General features: G+C 45.7%; 1 protein-coding gene across 1 annotated transcript in view; it reads right to left on the bottom strand.

The window, feature by feature from the left end:
• The window catches only part of NDUFV2 (NADH:ubiquinone oxidoreductase core subunit V2), a 175,465-nt gene that overhangs the window by 68,047 nt on the left and 85,941 nt on the right, over positions 1-21,477 (bottom strand). The window contains exons 3-4 of the mRNA XM_078688131.1: positions 14,711-14,773; positions 14,511-14,627 (exon numbers count right to left, since the gene is read on the bottom strand). Of these exons, the coding sequence (XP_078544257.1) occupies positions 14,511-14,627; positions 14,711-14,773 (180 nt within the window). The remainder of the gene's footprint in view (positions 1-14,510; positions 14,628-14,710; positions 14,774-21,477) is intronic.

Raw genomic sequence — 21,477 nt, 5'->3', positions numbered from 1 at the left:
CATCCTAGCTTCACTTTCTTTTCGTATGTTTGTCCATTCAATGGAGCATGGACTAAGTGTTGATTAATGTCTTTATTTGTGTCCTTCCTCTGCTTGAGTTCCAAGTACTCTTTCTTTTTCTTCTTCCCTAATCATTGATGCCTACAGTCATTGGTGTAGTTTGCTCCATTGTTGCTTTTATCATCTCTTCTTTCCCTCACGCTAACCCTCTACTCCTCGAGACCTTTCCTTCTCTCGTTCTTTTTTCCATTCTCTCTTCCATGTCTATCTTGCACCCGCCACCCCAAAACCCTTCCGGCATCATTGCTGCTTCTTAACATGCAGCTGACTCCTTCATACATTCTTGTGAAAAGGTGGTCGTCGGATCGCACTGGAACACAAGGAAAGCATAGGATTTAAAAACACATCCCAGAGGCCTTTCCTCTAACATCACAAGTCTCTGCTATAGACTTTTTAGAGCTGCTAGGGTGAGCTCTAAAAAGACACCAGACACCACTATACAGAAATGTATATTGCTCTTCCCTAGAGGTAGTGGGAGAGCTACTGAACCAACCTCCAGTGCAAACAAACCTATCCCCTGAGCAGCGACAAAAAAAGAACAGGACTCTCCCACTGGTAGAGCGTAAACACAACTTTTCGTAGATGTGCACACAACATAGGTAGGTACATTTGCAAAATAAATTGCTATATAAGGACCTCCAATAAAAAACACAAACACAAGCATTTGCAATGCAAAAAGTCTCGCATTTGTGAGTTAGAGCTATTGACGCTGCAAATGACAATGTTTTTCACCTATACGTTTTCTTTTTTAGTGAATGTATGTGGTGTGGAGTGTTAATATGTGGGTTGGATTGGAATAGTTAGTTGTGGAATTGTGTATCGTGAAATTGAGTGGTGTGGAGTGGATTTGTGTAGTGGAATAATATGGCAAAGTGTGCAGTGGAATTATGTGGATAGTAATTATGTGGTATTAAGTGTACTGGAATTAATTGGAATCGCACAACACTCCGAGAACACTCCTTGTGTATGGAACAAGGGTAGTCAAGAGACACGTAAACAGACACAGAGCAAACCAGCATCTGAATCACAGGAAGAAATGGTTGTGAAACAGACACCAATATTAAATCTCCACTAAGGAATCCCTCTAGCATGCACACCACAGCAACTTGCACTCAAGCTTCAAACAGTACGAAGGAGGCTTTGTGAATAATGTCTAATACACTATATGAAAATGGTGTAGCAGAGGGCTTCTTTTGCATGTAGAAAGTCTATCTCCATGCATGGACAAAACCCTTTCTGCTTAGGTTTTATGATTAAATATGTTTACTGGCTATATTTCTATACACGGACTGTATGTGTTAACACTGTAAACACGTTTCTATTTAATCTCAGGCCCAGGAGCAAGGAAATATAGTGGATTTCTATGCAAGGTTAGCCCCTGGTACTACGTAGTACTAGATTCAGTGGAAGCCTGTGACAATGTCTGTGCTTGAAGGGTCTGACCTTTGGAAGCTGAAAAGCAAGCTCCAATCCCAGCTCTCAAACTGCGGCCAAGGTTTTCACGCTTTACAAACTGTTCAGCCTTGCCTGCTCACTCAGACTTTTTTTTAAACTATATGGTCAATTTATTAAACACTCAGCCTCCGTTTCAGCTGAAATGTCAAACTTCTGTCTGTGGAGAAAGCAATTGATGACAAAGCTGTTTGATCTGACTTAAGCCCTACCCTGGTAGACCAATTGGATTGATGGTTCTCGCTTCCTCTTTCTAGTGCTTTGAGCTGGTGAGCTTAGCGGCTGCAGTTTGCTGTGTTATGTGTAATACTCGAAAAAAATTTGCATGCAATGGCATTAGTGCTATTAGACCTCAGTGCTACTCAAAGTGGATGAGCCATTTGCTTCCACTTTAAAGGTTACCTCATTTTCATTAACAATGTGTGCGTTCACCAGGGAAAATGCCACAAGATTAGAATGAACTAACATGCATCCGCGCATTCCTGGTACACAGTCCTTTTCCTAATCAACTATGGACATTTTTCAAGCTTCATCTGTTTATGGTACACATGAACTCCCACGGATGCAATCCACAACAATAAAAGCAAAACAAAACCACCAGAGTATGTCCACAATTATTTCAGGCGGGCTGCTTGGAATGGGAAAGCGCGCATGGCGTGTTGAATGTTGCAGGAAAGCATGTGTGTCTGCAGTAGGAAAAACTCATTAAAGAAAGTAGTGCTTACAGACTAAATAAGACATACCGTGTAACAACATAAGTCAGAAGTAAAAGGGCCAGTAGCCATGGTAGGTGACAAACGAAGACAAGGCGGTACTAAGGAGGGACTAACAACGGCTGGGTGGGGGGTGGCAGGAGGGGAATTGATGTTTCTGCATTGCACTGAGTTCATGTTATATCTAATTGCTGATAACCTTGTTGGGTACAGGTCTTGGCTACTCTTCATTATTGCATACACGGTGCGGATATGGCGCAACTAGGGCACAACACTGGCCCCACCAACATTACACTGGCCACATGGAATGTCAGGGGTTTAAATGATACCCGTAAAAGACAACAGGTACTACATTACTTGATCCGAGACAGAGTAGACATCGCCCTAATACAGGAGACCCATCTTCCTCTCGCAGACCGGTCCCGGTTTGCATCCTCATGGGGCCCAAACTGCTACTTCCCCAATTATAGCAATTACACTAGGGGCACGGCCATCCTTATTCATAAACGACTCCCCTTCAAATGCCATTCTGTTCCGTATGACAATTCCGGCAGGTTTGTAATTGTAGAAGGCACGCTTTTCCACTACTACTACTGGGGTGCGTTTATGGCCCCAACACTGACTCACCGGACTTCTTTCATACTCTATGAGAAGTTACTACGCCTGGGCTCCACACCCCTGTTATTGGGTGGCGACTTCAATGTACGTTCGACCCTGTCTCCGACAGCACATCGTTAGCCCCTGACCCGAAACCTAGAGCACGCAAAGCCCTGCATTTAATGTGCGACTGCCTCTCATTATTGGATATGGGCCGGGTCCGTGACCCAGACCACACTACTTATGCACACTACACTGGCACGAGCAACACTTGGACACAACTTGACTATTTGCTGGTCTCCCCTGAGCTCTCCAGATGGTTCCCCAAACTACAAACATTACCCAGGTCTTACTCTGACCACTCCCCGGCGCTGTTGGGGCTACTGATTCCCCACCCCGGAGGATATGAACAACAATGGAGATTCCCGAATCGCGCCCTGGATGACGACTTGTTCTGACAGGAACTATATGTAGCCATTAAAGAGTACTTTGACATAAATTCAGGTTCTGTGGTTTCAAGGCTTATATGAGGGGAATATGTATTTCAAAAAGTACCGCGATATTCCGGGACTTGCGTAATTCTCACTCCCGGTTAGAAAATGAACTGACAACATTGGACGCCTCACAGGGAGTGACCACCGACCCGGGGTACAACATGAAGAGGGCAGCTCTACTGCTGGAATACAGGGAAGTGGCTGATGAGGAAATTTTATATATGGGAAAATACTATAGTGCCAATATTTATGGAGAGGGAGACCGCCCTGGCCGGATTCTAGCCCAAATGCTTAGACCTCCCTATGCGAAGTCGAACGTCACAGAGCTGCAATCCACTTCCGGAACCACACTCACGGACCGTATTGGTTCAGAAAGAATTTCCATCCTATTTTAAAACACTATACACTACCAAGTTGGGACCGGATCACTCTGGACAAGAGGAATACCTCTCGGAAATAGCATTAGTTTATTTAGAGAAATTCATGCAAGATTTCTTAGCGGAACCCATAACAGCTGACAGTATCAATGAGGCCATTACCGCCCTGAATACATCTACAACCCCCGGGTTGGATGGATTCACAAGTGAGTTTTATAAAGCCTACCTATTGACCCAACACTTGTTGGACGTTTATGCCGAGGACCTGGAGAAACAGCAGCTCCCCCCTACCCTGAGAGAAGCTGTTATTATATTGCTCCCGAAGCCCGGCAAGGACCCCCTACAATGTAGTTCGTATCGCCCCTTGTCTTTGTTAAATTTAGACTATAAAGTTCTTGCGAAAGCTTTGACGTGTCGCCTCTCGTTACTCATGGAATCTATTATATCTCCTGCCCAATCAGGATTCGTCCCACACCGATCCACCTCCTTCAATCTCCGCACCTGGTTTAATACCCTGCACAGATTAGACCCGGAAATACCTGCGGCGGCGATCCTACTGGATACCGAAAAAGCTTTCGACTCCCTAGGATGGCCCTTCTTTCTTTCCATAATGCAACGCATGGGAATGCCGAAGGGCTTTATTGCAACTACGGCCTTACTATACACGCAACCCACAGCTAGACTAAACGGTACCCTCTCTGCCCCCTTTGTTTTATCACGCGGCATGCGTCAGGGATGCCCCCTTTCCCCCTTATTGTTTATTTTGGCAATGGACCCCTTGATTAGGCACTTTCAAGAAAAAGACCTCCACAGAGGATTGGTATTTAACACTGGCCCATTATTAGTCTCCCTATATGCAGAGGACACAATTCTATATGTTCATGACCCTCGAACCAATCTTGACCCGCTGCTTAGGGAGATCCTCCACTTTGGCACCTTCTCTGGCCTAGGGATCAACTGGCGCAAGTCAGTTATCTTTCCTCTCACGACAGGGACCCCGGAATTTCCACTAGATTGGTGCAATGACTCGGTGAAATATTTAGGGATACACATTCATCATGACACTGAACAGGTTGTACGCCGCAACTATGGAGTGGCAATTTCCCAGTTAGAGACGCGCATTGACTCCTGGCTTAAACTCCCTCTTTCCATGGCGGGGCGTGTAGCCTTGATAAAAATGATAGTCCTCCCTAAGTTCCTATATTTATTCCATAACATTCCAATCCCACTCACCAACAAGTTTTTCAGTACTCTACGGTCGTTATTGATCAAGTTAGTCTGGGGCGACAAGACACCCAGGGTGAAATGGCAAGTGATGACTTTTCCCTATGACCGGGGTGGGTATGGGGTCCCTGACCCACACTTATACTATTTGACTGCACAGTGCAGTTTTGCGCACACATGGTACCACCCAGATGCATGGATTACCTACCTCCGTCCTGAATCGGACTTCGTCCGGCCTGCCACACTTGCCTCTTTTTTGCCCACTGGTATCCCTCAAGACCCTTAAGATATACAGCCAGTTTCCACTACCAGCTGGGCATGGCTCAGACTGTGTAGTATCACCCGCACGCAGACGCTATACTCCTCCTCCCTTCCACTGCCAAATGCTCGCTTATTACCTATAACTGGTGAAACGTTGGTGCAAAGAACCTGCGCCAAATTCAACATTCGTACGTTAGGAGATCTCTTTCCCGCAGGTCATGCTTTTGACCTAGAGGATATGCCCACGTTTTCAGAGGCTACATTCATGGACAGGTTCATTCTGGCCAGGCTACTCTCAGCTTTACGAGGCAGATTTCCAGACTGTCCGCTGGAACCCCCTTCATTTCCCCCCTCACACTAGTGATAGACAGCAACAAGGGGCACCATCTTATATCCCAGTTATACAGGGCTTGCTCCGACCTGGTGTGCCAGTGGACGACACAAGGGTACGCTCTGCATGGGAATCGGATTTGGGCAACCCAGTCACGGACGAGCAGTGGCTAGCCTGCTGCAGGGTTACTAGAACAGTGTCGTTGAACAACAAACATAAACTGATACACTTTAAATTCCTACGCAGAATTTACGTTACACCCGCCCTGTTATCACAAGATAGATCCCTCCAGACCTCACTCCAGCAGCGTTGCCAGGCCCCACAAGCGGACTTTTCCCATCTTGCCTAGAATTGCCCACAAATCCACGCTTTCTGGGTGGAAGTCCATGCACTTCTGAGTTAAATGATTCAAATCCCCATGGAACCACTGCCTGAGATAGCATTATTGGGGTATGTGGTACAGATTCCCCTGAAAGTTCGCAGATTTGCAGTCATTTCCTTACTCCTAGCTAAAAGGGAAGTCGCAATTTATTGGGGTAGCAGGAGAGCACCAAAGCTTAGCGAATTGTTCAGTAAAGAGCGATTTGTATGCCAGTACTGTTCCAGCATCTTCTAGACCCAAGGATATTTGGGGGCCGTACCGAGCTTTCCTTGCGTCACAGCAGCAAGCCCATCCTACGCAACAAGACCAGGGTGGGGAGCCGACGGGAGTGGGTTGAAGGAGACATTGTACTTGTACTGTGATTGTGTATGCCCTATATAGTATGATATGATACTGGGAGCACATTTGGGTCTATGTGGTCTAATGGAGAGTCGGGAGGAGTCGCCTAAACTTGCAGGAATGACATGTTACTTGCTGGTGTTTTTGGGGACACATCGGCTGTGCTGTGATTGACGTTGTGCTGTCATAATTTGTCTTAAGGATGATGCTGAAATGACTATGTTGAACTGTACCCTATTTGCAATGTACTTGAACTCTGCTCTGCTTTATCTTTTTTCACAAAACTGCAAAATAGTAAAAAAAAAAAAACAAGCATTTACAATGCAATGGTTTCGCCTTTAGAAAAGTTAGAGCTATTGGCATTGTAAATGACAAAATTTGTATTTATGTGTTGGTTTTGAAAACAGATAAATAAATGGCATTGTCATTTACAATGTCAATGGCTTAATCTCTCGCAAATGCAAGACCTATTGCATTTGCAATGCAATAGGTTGCATATTTACGTGAGTATGAGCTATTGACATTGCAAATAACAATGCGTTTTATTTATGTTTCAAAAACATAAATAAAAGGTGGCACATAATATATAAATGCATACACACATATATATATATATATATATGTGTACGCGTAGAAGTAGTGAGGTAGAGTAGTAGAGTATTAGAGTAGTACAAAGTGAGTAGAGTGTAGTAGAGAGTGAGTAGTAGAGTAGTAGAGGGTGAGTAGTAGATAGAGAGTGGATAGTAGAGTAGTAGAGTGAGTAGAACATAGTTGAGAGTAGTAGAGTGAGTAGAGAGTAGTAGAGTGATTAGAGAGTAGTTGAGTGGGTAGAGAGTAGTAGAGAGTGAGTAGAGAGTAGTAGAGAGTGAGTAGTTATTCACTGGAAAACTCAAATACTTTAAACTAAAATATCTTACACAAACCAAGATAAAGTGGCCCTCTTGCACACTAGTGTAAGAGGACCTAACTCTCTGCACTAGAAAAATCCTTCCTAAATGCAGGATCTGTAGTTCAAGCCACTATTCTCTACTCAATCCACATTGTAAGTGATCCCACTAGCAGCGCAAGAAACCCCAAGCAACAGAAATGACATCAGACTCCCACCCCTCCCGGGTGCTGGAATCCGACTCCTACAGCGCAGAAAACCCAAACTTAAATTCACAAAACTGCAAACAATGTTTGATTTTAAGTCAGGAGTGTTTCAATAGTCAAAAGATGATATCATGAAACGGCGTTCGCCTTTACAATTGAAGCAGCTTGTAAGAAGCCCAGCTTCCTGCAAGTGAGGAGGTTACCATGCCTAAAAGTGAAAGTAAAGTCCGACAAAGGAAACCTCGTGATACAACCCTGTCTGTGTACTCATGACAGAGCGCAGCTGCTGCACTGCTTATCTTTCGTTTTCCTTTAAACCCTTCCCAGTTCCTGTGACTCAGAGTGATGCGGCCCACAACATGGTCACTGGTGGAATCTGCAAGACGCAATGAAAGGGGGGTGGGGGGGTAATCGACGGAGGTGCTGATGGTTCATTTACATCACACGCTTTGACTAAAACACACCAACCGAACGATAGGCGTATGAAGGGAAAAAAATAAGAAAGACCAACTCTAGTTTGTTACAAATAAAGTTTTAACCATGTCTCATACTCCTTCTGCAGCATCACACGCTTTCCAGTAATAGACATTATCATCAGTGCTCACGTAAAACATAGTATTGGAGAGCATGGGGATGTGAAAGTACGTTAATCCTGTCGATCGCACCTACTTTACTGGGACTGGTACCCCGATTCCGGTTAGTGGGGCACTCAGGGTTGCCGCAGGATTTCTCACTGAAGGAGCAGAGCATCCAAGATGGAGCTGCGGCCGCCTCCAGCAGCCCGGCGGACGGACTCTCGGCAATTTCCGGATAACTTCGGAAGTACTCAGAAGGAGGGAAAGGGGGGGGGGGGGAGGGAAGAGACCAAGAGCATCTGAAACTATCTGTGTTTTCCGGGAAAACTTGAAATGTTTGGTATGTGTGTTGGTTTTTCAAGTAATAATATCGTGAAAAAAAAACAGGCGATGCTTCCGTGGCTCTTACCAATATCAGACTGGCTTCTGAAGTAAAAGCATGCATGCCAATATATCAGAAGAGGAAAGTGGAAGTAAAAAACAAGCACTCACCAAGGACGACTTCTTCCGGCAGGACACGGGCAAACTTAACAAGGACGACTTCTAACTTAACAAGCAGGACACGAGCAAACCTACAAGGACGACTTCTTTCGGCGGAATGACCCAAAATAAACCTCCCCCCCCAAAAAAAAAAACACGCCCACCACCGCAATGACGTTGTCAAAGGGGCAGGATGAGTAAAAATGGCCGGAACGCCCCCGAATCTGCTCCGCAATTGACGGACAGATCTCTGTTCCAATGGCTAGCCTCCATTTATGGAGCTAGCCAATGGAACAGAGGGCGGATTCCCAAGCCACTCTACTGTTAACATAAGGTTTTCGCCTGCGCCGAAAAGCTGAAACCTAAAAAAGGAGGGACTAACAAGCCGATTACTGAATCAGAAGACTGCATTTACGAAGGACAAGGACAGAAGCCAAAGAAAAATATGGGCAGAGAGCTTCAAGTCCATACTCTGGATCACTGACAGAATATCGACAGTCAAAATATCGACTTGCCAAAATATCGAGGTAAAAATATAGAATGCCAGAATATCTACTTCCTATCTACAAACAGGTAAGTACAAAAATATTGATTCCAAAATATCGATAGGAAAAAATAGACAGTCAAAATATCAAATGTTTAAAATATCTTAAAAGTAATTTTAAAGTAATATAATAAACATACTTAAAATACTTAAATAAACTTAAAATTAATAAATAATTAATGTAACTTTAAAGAAAAAATTCTTACTATTCCCACTCCAGAGAGCGCAACAGTAGGGAAAGCGTCGGATAGCGTAAGGATAAAAATTACTATTCCCACTCCAGTGAGTGCAACAGTAGGGAAAGCGTTGGATAGCGTAGGTATTTATTTTTAAATGTGCATAAAAACGGAAATGGAGTTGCTTTTTGAGTAATTCTAAACACTGTCTGCCATGACTGCCAGGCCAATGATGTGTGGATTGATGGATAAGGGGGTTAAAAAAGAAAGGAATTTTAGTAAAGAGGCTTTGACAGCAGTTGACATGCACAAGGTTGTTACTGAAATGAGCATATTTTCATATAAGTGCACTGATTTATCTTCTGCGGGTGTTCACTGCACTGAAACCTGGCAGACATTTAACCATGAGTGCATATTTATCAATTAAATAAATGTGGAAATATCGTAGTTTCAGCTTAATTTTTCCACAAAAACGAAAATAAATACAGATAAAATTAACAAAAAATAAATATGGAAAAATACAGACGGAAACGGAAAAAAAATACCATAAAACCGGAAGCCCTAACTATGACCAATGATGATCAGAGGATAGCGTTTTTTTCTTGTGATCTTTTTCAAGTGTTAGTCTTCTCTGCTGTCATTATCTAGCAATTTGTCTAAGGCAACCCTGCCTACCTAAGCTGTACGGAAATGTATGAAAATGTGAGTTTACCTTTTTCCAGTAGGGGGAGTTGTCTGCTCTCCTTTTAATAAGCATGCTCCATTAACTGCTCCTCATATAGCCACCTCTCCCGTCTTAATATTGCATTGTTGCCTTAAAGGCATTCCAGAGAAGTATCGCTCACCTCCTTTACCTTGAAAAATTATTTAATCGAATCAGACGCTGATTTCCTATGTACGGAGTCTGGAGGAGCTCAGCCTGCAATCTTAACAGGAGCTGGGCCTCTCTTTTTTTTTTTTTTTTTTTTTTAAAACCTTTATTGGCATCAAAAGGATATACAAGTCTAGGCCTACAACCAAATCGGCCGGCCGCAATGTGTAAAGCAATCAGAGGTTCCAAGGCAAACATTACAGAATCAATCAGCAAGAAGCAGAGGCAGTACAATCGTAAAAAGGGGAGAAGAGACTTAGGAACCAGAGGGCCAAAACACAGGAGCAAAAAAAGGTTTAGTTTATAATATGGGGATAAGGCGTACGACAGGCTCACTTTCAATATAGAGACGTCCGATGTCCCAGAACCAGCCTCAGCGTCAATAAGGGGGTAAGGGGCCGCAGTACAGGAGAGACAACACAATGCACACAAGAAGATCAGGATAATTGAGACATAATCGACACCTGAGCATTATCATCGTCACATGCCCACCACCCAAACCACAGCTAAGCCAGAACAGAGGGATCGGAGAAACAGCACATCAAAACTAGCCCGTCATAGTGACCTCTAGGAAAAAGGAGGGAGGGGGGCGGGGACGAGGAAAAGAGGGGGAAGAGGGGGGGAAGGAGGGGGAGGGGAGGAGGACAAGGTGGAAAAATGATAAAAGGAAAATAGAAATGAAATATAAAAACGAAAGAAGGAAGACACGTCGACACAGGCGTCCCGTGGCGGGAATACAGGAGACAACAGGAGTATCAGCACCAGTGAGGGTACAGCGATCGAGAAGAAAAGCAACCGAACCATAAAAGGAGGGTTAACGACGCCACACACCCCACCCCAAACACACCACGGGAGGCCGGGACAGACGCGGCATTACGAAAAGGAGAAACAAAAGGGCCATAGAACCATAAAACAAACAACAAACAGAACCCAACCCACCCATCCCACCCTGCACCCCTGTAGAAGGCTATGGCCTACCCTTCAGACAGCGTGCCTGTCGCCCTAAACCAGAAATATAGCGAGAAGGAAAGAGAGAAGAACGAGACAAAAAAGAAACAGAAACGGAAATAAGAAAACAGGAGGGAGGAGCATAAGAACAGCAATCAATATGGTCGGCCGCCGCCCTCCGCCCAACCAGACAATCACAGCAAAAACAGACCAGGACGACACCCCATCAAGCGCCATAAAACGTACAGAGAAGGGGACCTCCCACCGCTCCATGGGTACAAACAACTGCGCCACTAAGTCGTATACCAAGAATCAACCAAGAGTCGTGCATATCACCCCCATCCCTTCCGAACCACAAATCCCACCCACCACATGACAGTGTAAAATGAGATACTAAATACAAGACCAGCATACAGTCGAAAAAAATGGTGACTACCATAACAACATGGGGGGTAAATCGGTCCGCAAGGGAGCAGAAGTCCAAACAGAGAGTTTAGATGTATCGGCAATCGCAGCACGGATGATGAAAAACAGGAGTTCAGTTTCGCCGCTGGGGAGGGCGAGGGGGTCTCTATGATAGACAAAGGCAAAGACATCGGAGCAGGTGCAGGCGGCAGTCCACCAATAGTTCCAGGCATCCATGCCGGACAGGGCCGCGGCACAATGTCCAAGTCCCCGGGGTCAGAACCTCGAAAAACAGGGAGCTCCAAAGTCACCGGTACACAAAACGATCTTCGATCAGCGGCAGCAACACTTGCAGCAATCGAGGGGGGCGAGGCAATGGAGTCACTGAAACAAGAGGGCGGCAAGAAGAAACGGCTGCCCAAAATGGCGGCAGATCGTGGCGGACCCACAGGGACATCGGGGGCCAGGGATGCGCGCAGGGATCTCAGAGCTTCCAGGATATCTCTGACCGTAAGCTCACGCTCACCAGACCAGACCCCGCGCAATTAGGCAATCCAAGCCCGCCGCCACAGGGCGATTCTTGTTTCAGAGGGTCGGCCGCCATTTCGTGAAGTCAGCCCAGTCGCCGCCCTCCACGACCCCTGGAAAAACAGATCAAAAATGTAGGACTTTACAGAGCTCCGGGGGTCCCAGCAATGGCAGCCTTGGTGCCGAAAGGATGTCCGCCCAATACGGGTCCCCGCCTACACCAGCACCGGCGCCCCCAACAAGCAGAGTCCGGGCGCAGAGGACCAGGGCCGCCGGACAAAGCAGCGGCGGGGGGAGGACCCCTTCACAGAATCAGTCCCCGGTGCATCTCACCCACATCAGCCGCGCGGTCACCAGGGCAGGCCCGGATCAGGATCGCCGGGATTTTCGCACAACGGCTCTCATCATTGGTTCACACGCTCGGCCGGGGCCGAGAGCCGTCGGATCCCACAGGCTAGGTCCCGGTCTAGGTTCCACGGAGGCCCCGATCTTGCGGAGGGCACAACCTCGGAGCCGCTGCACGTTGAAATCTCCGGGCCAAATAGTAAGTACAAACAAGGTGTTCTGTTTCCAATTCCCCGATAATGTGTCGTCTCCGGACCGGATAGTAGACAGGATAGGCGATCAGGCCGGAGGGCTGCGGGAGCCGAGCTAAAAGGCGACCATTACGCTCGCGAGCTTGGCTCCTCCCTCGGGCCTCTCCTTCTTAACCCTTTTTGCAATAGTTACTTCATCACTAAAACCATTACCCTTCTGTCCTCCTCTGGTCATACCAGGGAACCTGGCTACTTCGCTTGCTTTTGACACTCTGCAAACTTTATTATGAAATCTTTTAGGGTTTACAACACACAAAAGGTTGTTCTTCATTCCCTTCCATTTCCTGGTGAATTCCTTCAATCTTTCTCCCAATTTTACTGGGGAAGAACCAGTGCAAATCCTCTTATTCATCCTGTTGGGTTAGACAATGCTTAGAGCCTTTGTCTGGGATTTCTACTGCCAATTGCTTCACCCTCTCTGCAAGATAAACCCAGTGCCAGCCGAGATATTTCTAAAGTGGCCAGGGCGACTGACGCTGGGGATCACGGTTCGATCCTTGGCTCCGGCGGCAGGGGTCTGCCCAGCACGATGCGACTCTGGGCAATAGCTCGCTTAATCTTCCCAACGGCCCCCAGCGCCGAGATACCCCTTCGGGGTTGATTCGTGCGTTTTACAAGTACTGGATTTACATAATTATAATGGGACCTTGTGAAACCACAGCTAGAAAAAGTCGCCCTTGTTGAACACTTCCAATCCCCCTCCCCACTTCCGAAGACCTTCCTCATAGAATTTTGTGCTTTGCCTAAAGCTTTTACGTTTGAAACATTTTCCAACAGACTTTAACATGCCTTCTCCAAAGAACAACCTTCTGGTCTCCATATTCCTACCTTTACTAGCCAAATGGCCCTCCTTAGATCAGATTCTCATAAATATCACCTTTCTGTATTCACTGATTAACCCATTATTTGCATTATCTAAAGCACATGCATCCTGTTGTATCCAAACTCTTAACAGACGAATATCTATCTTGGTAACCTTAAGATGCGCCTCCTCTGCCATATCAAATATATGTGCTGGTGGGCTTAGCACATCAAGAACTTTGTCTTGGCACTACTTTAGTGAGCATTCTAATCCCTGTGCAGGATCTCCTCCCACTTTTTAATAGGAAGGTGATAATTTCCGGATATAGGTTTTGGGCTGCACAAACCTCAGTGCTTACAGGGTTAGAACACTCAGACCACATTACAATATGAATATCTTCATCATGAGGCTTTTGTATCCATTCTTTGATGTGCTGGCCTACGCTGTAAATTGGCCACCAATCAGCACTCCTTGGATGCTGTACTTCAAAAAAACTAAACATTATTTGGCCCTTAGGGTCTCTTTCAGGTGGTTTTAGAATTGGTTGCTTTGTATTCATCATCAAGCTCTTACATGGTCTTTATCTGAATTTAAGTCCAGGATATACTCATCATCCCATCGTGTTACAAAATGTATAGTTGTCCGTCAATTGTTCAAAGAACCTCAACCCCCAAGGGCCCAAATCATCACATAGCTTGAATAAACATACAATTTTGAAAACCCTTCCTATCTACAGGGGATAGCAAAAACGCGTATTAATGCAGGAGGTGCCACCTGGGACTTTTGGAGAGAGGGGACCACTGCACCCATAGTACGGGTGTCTCGGCAAACCAAGCGGAGGTTACTGGGTCAATTTCACACTCCAGCTCTTTTAAATCTTTCCACAGAATTGTGTAAACATTTGGATTAACACATCAGACCTTACTTAAAGGTGCCCTTCATAGCACTAAACTCTCAACAGCCCACCACTTCTACAATCACAAGTAGAAAAAAGTAAGTAGGCTTAGCAAACACTTTACAATACTCATACAGCAGTAATCTGTATGGTTCACAGTAGGCTTCCAGCTATTTTCAAAGATTAGTAGCAATGCCCACCTCCATAATCCTTTGAGCAGCAAACAATATTCATATCACAGACCCTTCCCTGCTACAATGCTGCCCTAGAGCAGAAGCTCCTTGAAGTGAATTCCATAGTATTGCGAACACCAGTAAAAATCACGCAGTCATGTTAAATAACAAACAAACATTACTTCCTTAGATTACCTTGTTCATTGCTGAAATGGGTAGCCATCCATTTTGCCTTTGGGCTAGATCCAGCACTGGTATCACAGCTGCTGCTTTGTGCCCTTCAGGGTAGTCTCCAACTATAGCCTCTATTCTCTGTACAGAAAAAAAGCATTAGCAGCACAAAAATAGCTCCGCTTTATCAGATTAAAGTGTCATTTTAAAGAGTCCCTGCGTACCTGGTAATTATCTGGTGTGAAATCAAACGGTGTCTCTGGATTGTTGTCTGCTGTATCTCTGTGCTGGAAGACAAACCAGAAAATCATATAAGAGAAAGATTCAACAAAGCCATTTTATGGCCATTCCACTATCCAAATTAAGGCCATCAGAACTAGAACCCAATTGTGATCGGTTTCATGATAGATGGCGGATGATAAATGAACATAAGAACATTAAATTATACTGTAAAGTAACCTCAATTGTGAAGAGGCATTCCAGCAGCCAAGATAAGACTTTGCAACAAGCACAGATAAATGCTAAAGGAAAACGACGTCTCCCACACAAATCTCTATTACCTGCCAAAATATTACTTTGCGACAGTTAATTCTTTACTCACCACTGCAATCTCTACTCTCGAGCACAGCCACAGAGGCATAATCACAAAGTAAGGAAGCTTTGCATAATTCTACCACATAGGGTTGGAAAGGGTAACTTTATATATATATGGTGCTCCATGGAGTCTAGTGAAATGCAGCTTTTTGAAGTTTGGTTGCTCACATGAAAACAATCACCATGAACTACGAATATGGGGTTTCTTCAGACGGAAGCTAGTTGTTAGTGATATCTCACGATGTGGGACACTGCGGACAGGAGCGCTTCAGTTGAGTGAGACTCATATGATCTCAACACCATGGAGGAGTTGGGCCGATTCAGGGTAGTTGCCTGCAGTATGCACTTGCACTGCACATTACTGTATTCTGTTGCAATGACCTCTGGAAAAGAGGAATGTTTTCTATGCTTTTCGCTTAATCGTATAAGGTGTGTTAGTCTGATTAGTTGAACGGCAAAAATCCAACCCTAGAACACTGTGTGTATTATTAGATGAAACTTGTGACTGGAAATATGATGCCTTGTGACAGAGCGAGGTGTCCACACCAAGGCCAATAGGTCTTGACTATGAGAGGAGCTATTGGCTTTGTCAATATCTTTTAGTCCAAATAAAAATACCAATTAAAGACAAAAGGGAAAACCGACCGATACTTTAACCGACAGTAATGAAAACATAATTCCATCTAAAATTACACAGAAACATTCAGGTGGGTTGCTGTAGTCTGCTAGTAAAACTGAAGAAACCTTATCCCGCCCCAGGTGCACCATCAGAGCCAGGAAAACGGACAAAGCATAAGAAACAACAGACCAAGAATACACGCAGTAGCCCAAGAATTCTAAGTAACTGAAATTGGAGAGAGTGAAACTGGTTTAAAAACTCTCGTGCAATAGAAGAAGGCCCGGCTGCAGGAAGTTCCAGAGTGTTGTGACCCTGCTGCAAGTACCACAGCCTGCTCTGCCCCTTTATAGTCCTTCTCAGTACACCATATTGTTTGTTTATCCTAGCCGTGAACCAAAGACAGCATCCCTCCCCACGCTGCAAACACGACATTATGGGAGACGATTATTTCTATCATGTGGTCTTGGGCGCTTTCTGCTGTCTGCACTGATGCGAGACTAGAGAGAGAACATTTGACTGCAAGCGAAGGACATTAACAAAGGGAAAAAGAAACAACTAGAAGAGGCAAGCATGTGCACCTACTAAATTACACGGTCAAGCGGCCGCGTTGGTACGTCCCTTTTTAGGTCTCGCCTGCGTGGGCTGCGCACATACGCAGTCTCACTGGCGAGATTTTATGATTTGGAGGAGCTTTGAGTATCAGGCTTTAAGCCCCGCCCCTCTTTCCCATTGGCCGGCGTCACTGTTTATGCTAAACGGTGGCCAGCCGTTGGGAAAGAGGTTTTGATGACTTATTCTTTTCTCTTTTTGAGCCGTCCTACTTGGACGGGTTGGTCTGACTTCTTCCCGTCGCAAAAGGATTCTTATCTTTATGCGGCCATGTAACAAACCTTTTACGACAGACTAAAGTAAAAGCAGACCGTGCTTGTTTTTAGAATTGCTTTATAGGGATTTTAGTTTCATTTTCCCTTTAATGTAGTAGATTCAGGAAATCACGATACCTTGGGTGGAAGTGCTCTATGAAATGTAATTGGACTGCGTCTTTGTATGTGACGCAAACTGCAAGTACCAGTCCGCAACATGATGTGACGTAACGAAAGAGTTGGTTATCTATTTGACATGAATAACGTCAGGGTAGACGTCTAACATGCACCATCTGCAATGGGGAAATGTGGCCGTTATCTGGAAGATGATTCTTAAATTCTGGATCCCGTCTAACAACAAAATATAAAAAAATAGCTCCCCATTTTCAATCTCCAGAACTAAAACCAATATAAAGGTTTTAAAACTTTGCCAGATACACACCGACTGCCTAAAATTTCCGTCAGCAACTCCAGCAGGACTCCTTTAGCAACGCTATCGATGTGGTGGGACCCACCGCCACCATCCTGACGCCGTTACCCTCTTAAGGCGGAGTTCTGTTTGGGTTTGAATGCAGGGGGTGGCAGGTACTTAGTGTGTCATGTGGGGGGTGTCAAGCATTCCTCAGCAAGCCTAGACTGAAGATTTCACAGCAAGGTTGAGTAGGGGTGTCCTCCCGGAAATGGGTCGCTCTGTCCGGACCACACAAATGGAGTGTATATTAAAGGGTAGGGAGGTTGGTCTTAATGACTATGAGGACCAAAATATCAAGTGTGACGGAAGCAGTACAGTGTGTCATTATGTATATAGCGCTTAGTGGCAAGTTAGCTGTACGGGTTCTAACGCAGCGCTATCAAGTGCAGGTGTCAGTGATCTCGATTGAATACATTGTATCTATCGAAGAAGAACGAGAGGCGGCGCATCGCCTTTGGGTCCCAGCCTTTGACGTGCCGTTTGTACAAAGTCGTACCGTTGGTGGCCGCTTAAAAATTGACACTCAGACCTTAAAACAAGCCCACATGCAGACAAAGAAAGCGGCCCACACACCGTCATGTCCAATCAGCCTTCGGGTACTGCCAGGTCTACCCCCACAGGCCTGCCCGACCCCGTCTCACCCGGGTGCATTGGGTACGAGATGTATACCTCCCTTGAGGCTTCGGTGACCGCGTGTCCGAGAGATGAACCTCTCCCGCATAAGAGCATATTTTATGTGAGGGTGGCATTCCGTCGCGAGAAACTAAACTACCCCACATGGGGGTGGAGGCACACAGACATAAAAGCAGCAGGGGTCTGATCGTGAACTACCTGTTATAAGGGCACTGTGGAAACACCGTGAAGGTGGGGGCTCCTAGGATATCGGTACAGACAGCCTCGTTAGCCCTGATTCCACCTGAGCCTGGCGGGTATAGGCCGTCATCCCGAGCTCCGTCAACCTGAACTCTCATGAATCACACTGCTCTGCAGAAAGATCCCTGTGTCTCTCCCCAATTGGTACACACAGTAGGTCTCTTGAATTGGCACAGTCCGTCCAGATTGGAACACCACCCTCCATGATTTTTTTTGCTGATTTATATAGTGCAAACTCGACCCCAGGGTACTGGAGCGCTTTACATGAGCATCAGTTACCTTACACAAGGACACATTCATGTTTTGGTAGGCACGGAGAGATTGCATGATTTGCCTAGAATCACAGGATGCTGAGCCGATGCTGAGGCTCGAACCTGGTACCCCAGCACCAATGTCGGCAGTCTAGCCAACGGACAAACATCCTCTACCCTCACCAGATCCGTGATCTCCCATAATGCCAACGAGTCCACCCCCTGGTACAGAAAACCTAGATTTCCTCACAGACTGACATAGCAGCCCTGGTCCCTCTAAACTGATAAGTTACTGTTTCCCAAACCACAATGGATGGTCAGCAGGATGAAATGCGAAGTTGTGGGTTGAGCCTGTGGCACCGGGTAGCAGCCAGATTTCAACAGAGATCGTTCAAATTCACAATGTTTCCTCAAATACCATATTAACGTTGATGTCGATTAACTCGCTTTTCTGCAGAACATTTGAATGTTGTGCTGTTTTTAAACCGCAATCGTGGTCAACCATAATGTTTTCTGATCTTTAACCATAGCAAAAGTTATCGCGATCATGCGATAGAAGAACAAGTTACTATTAATATGTGTCTTTCCATGCATGTTTTGTTAAATGGGGTCTAATTCAGTCATGCATTTATTTACATTTTCTTTATTTATATTTCACTGCGGTTGTTTTTAAATCGGAAATTAGTAGCATTAAGATGTAAATGCATATAAGCCTAATTAACCCCCTGCGCTGCTTTTCCGGCTTGGCAAACGGACCCGCAGGAGTTACTGATTGCTAATATCCCGTACCTAGGGGGAATGGGGCGGGGGAGGGCAGCAGGGAGGGGCTCTCATGAGTGTGTATATTGATCGCACTGTTAGAGTGTACGGTCAATGTATTTATCCACACTGGCGGGGGGCTGCAGATGAGCACACGGCCCCGGGCTACAAGCGCAACACTGACCCAGATGGTAGCGAGATAAGCTCAAAGGGAAAGTCTATGAAATGGGCCATTAAACCCACCCCACCCCAATTCGCCTGAGCTCCAGCAGGCCTTCGCGTCCCAATATTTCTGTTCAGAACCCCCTGCAGCAATGGCAAACCCGCACAGCGCATGTCTGCAGCTGTAGCATCTGTTGGAAGCATGTTCCCTGACCCCTCCTAGCACAGGGAGCTGTCCAGCCTTTCAGGAGCGCCTAAAAGGACACGCCCCTCAACTGGGACCTTAGCTTTGATACCCATTGAAACACGTATGCTAGTGTTTCACATTGAATAACAAAGAAATGTAACATAACAATAAGAATGTATTAATTTTAGTGAGGACTGTGGTTCCGCACTCAGGAATGGATTTTTTTTTTTTTTTTTTTTTTTTTTTTTTTTTAAGAGTACAGACAGTTGATCCTTGGTGTAGGTTCATTGCTGATAGGCTGCTTGGCATTTTTTTGGGGGGTGGGGTTTATATAGCGCAAACTCTACGCAAAGGTATTGGAGCGCATTACATGAGCACCAATTACGTTACTCAAGGACACATTCATTTGTGGTAGGCACGGGGAGATCAAGTGATTTGTCCAGAATCACAGGATGTTGATCCCACACCAAGGCTCGAACCTGGTTCCCCCAACTCCTAATTCAGCAGCCCTGGACCTTAGGCCACATTTTCTAAGCCAGTGCTGCAACACCAGCTAATGCAAGCTCTGAATACTTAAGAAGGCAATTCCATCACAAAGTAAGTCTTCCTACCAAACTCCTTGATTCACAGGAAGAGCTGGTTAAGAAATAGCAGAGTTCTAGCCCACTACATTTAGAACTAACACCTCTACTCTACTGATGTTTTGCTCTTTTCATCATTTTAGTTTTATAAAATTACTTTTTATTTCACCAGTCTCTTCACATGCTATCAGCAGAGGCGGTTCCTCCATTAGGGCGGAGAAGCATCGCTCCTGTTCTTTCTTGCAGTGCGAGATGCAGAAACATAAAATGGTATTTTATGTACCTTTTATGTTTCTGCTTCTCGCGCTGCGAGAAAGCAAAAGAGTATGCCTGGATGGGGGCAGGTTGGGAAGGAGTGGCTTGCCCAATGCTGTGGGCCCTGACTGTTTGACCGGCCCTCTGGGGCCGACTAAACCAGTTATGCGTACTTTGCATTTTCTCTCTGTAGGCTGCATGCAGCATACATGGAAAAAATGGCCTCCCCATAGGCACCCGCATGGGCGCTTACCCCACCAATCACAAAGCCGCTACTGAAGCGTTGTGATTGGCTTAGGGAGGGGCGGGAGGCTGCCTGCTTCCTGTTCCTGCCGGAGGCAAGAGAGCAGGAAAGCATCAGGAAAACATGGGACCCGGCCAGGAGCGGAGGTGGTGGGGGACCCGCTACGGTGAGGTTTTAAAAAAAATAGTTTTAAATCCCTCATTGCCCGCGCGAACCCTCCCACAAGCCACTTACCCGCGAGTCATGCGAGCCGCGACTGGTTATCAGTGAGGTCAACGTTTGTGTGACACCATCACTTCCTGTGAATTTATCAGTTGTGCTTATTTGTTTTCATTGCAAGAAATACTGAAAAACTGGGAGCTCTACTCTCCACTCTACGTCACAAACAACCACCCTTCGCACCGCTCCTGGTCTCTACCGTCCACAGGAGCCGCTCCTTGCTTTGATGGCGTCATGGGCAGAAAGAAAGAAGGTGCCCTCGCCGGTGCATAAACAAGGCAACTGGGGAGAGGAAGTGGCCTAACGTCCAGAGCTACCGACTTTGGAGCTGGGGATACCAGGTTGGAGCCTCGGCATTGGCTCAGCATTGTGATTCTGAGCAAATCACTTAATCTCCCCTTGCCTACTAAAAAATTAACGTGTCCTTGTGTAAGGTAACTGGTGCTCATGTAAAGTGCTCCAATACATACTGTTTGCGCTATGTAAATCTGCAACATAAAAACTGGGACCCCTTTTTGAGTTCACAGGTCAGCCCAGTGCAGTGATTGGCTTATGAACACAAACATCTCTGCACCTCCCCCAGCTCTACTGATTCACCCCCAGATCAGCCCCTTCCCACTGATGTCTAGCTATTTGTTGGGTGGAGACGCTTTTAGGTGCGTCTCTGGGGCAGTGGTCGAAGTGCATTAAAAAAGTATGGGAACTATGATACTGCACGCAATGGGGGCGGGGTGAGTGAGCATGGGGGCGTGGTCTAAGACATGCCTAAAAAACTAAATATTTGGTAACTTATTCGGTCTTTCACATTCAGGTAACTACATATTACAAGCATTAAAAATGCAACAGGTCTCGCCTTTGGTTTCTCTTGTTTCGTCTAGAGTCTTGCAATCTCAAAATGTGTACTCTCTTGAT

This window comes from Lissotriton helveticus, chromosome 4_1, assembly GCF_964261635.1.
Source record: "Lissotriton helveticus chromosome 4_1, aLisHel1.1, whole genome shotgun sequence".
Lineage (NCBI taxonomy): Eukaryota > Metazoa > Chordata > Amphibia > Caudata > Salamandridae > Lissotriton > Lissotriton helveticus.
The sequence above is the reverse complement of the archived record's forward strand: the minus strand, read 5'-3'. Positions and strand labels throughout refer to the sequence as shown.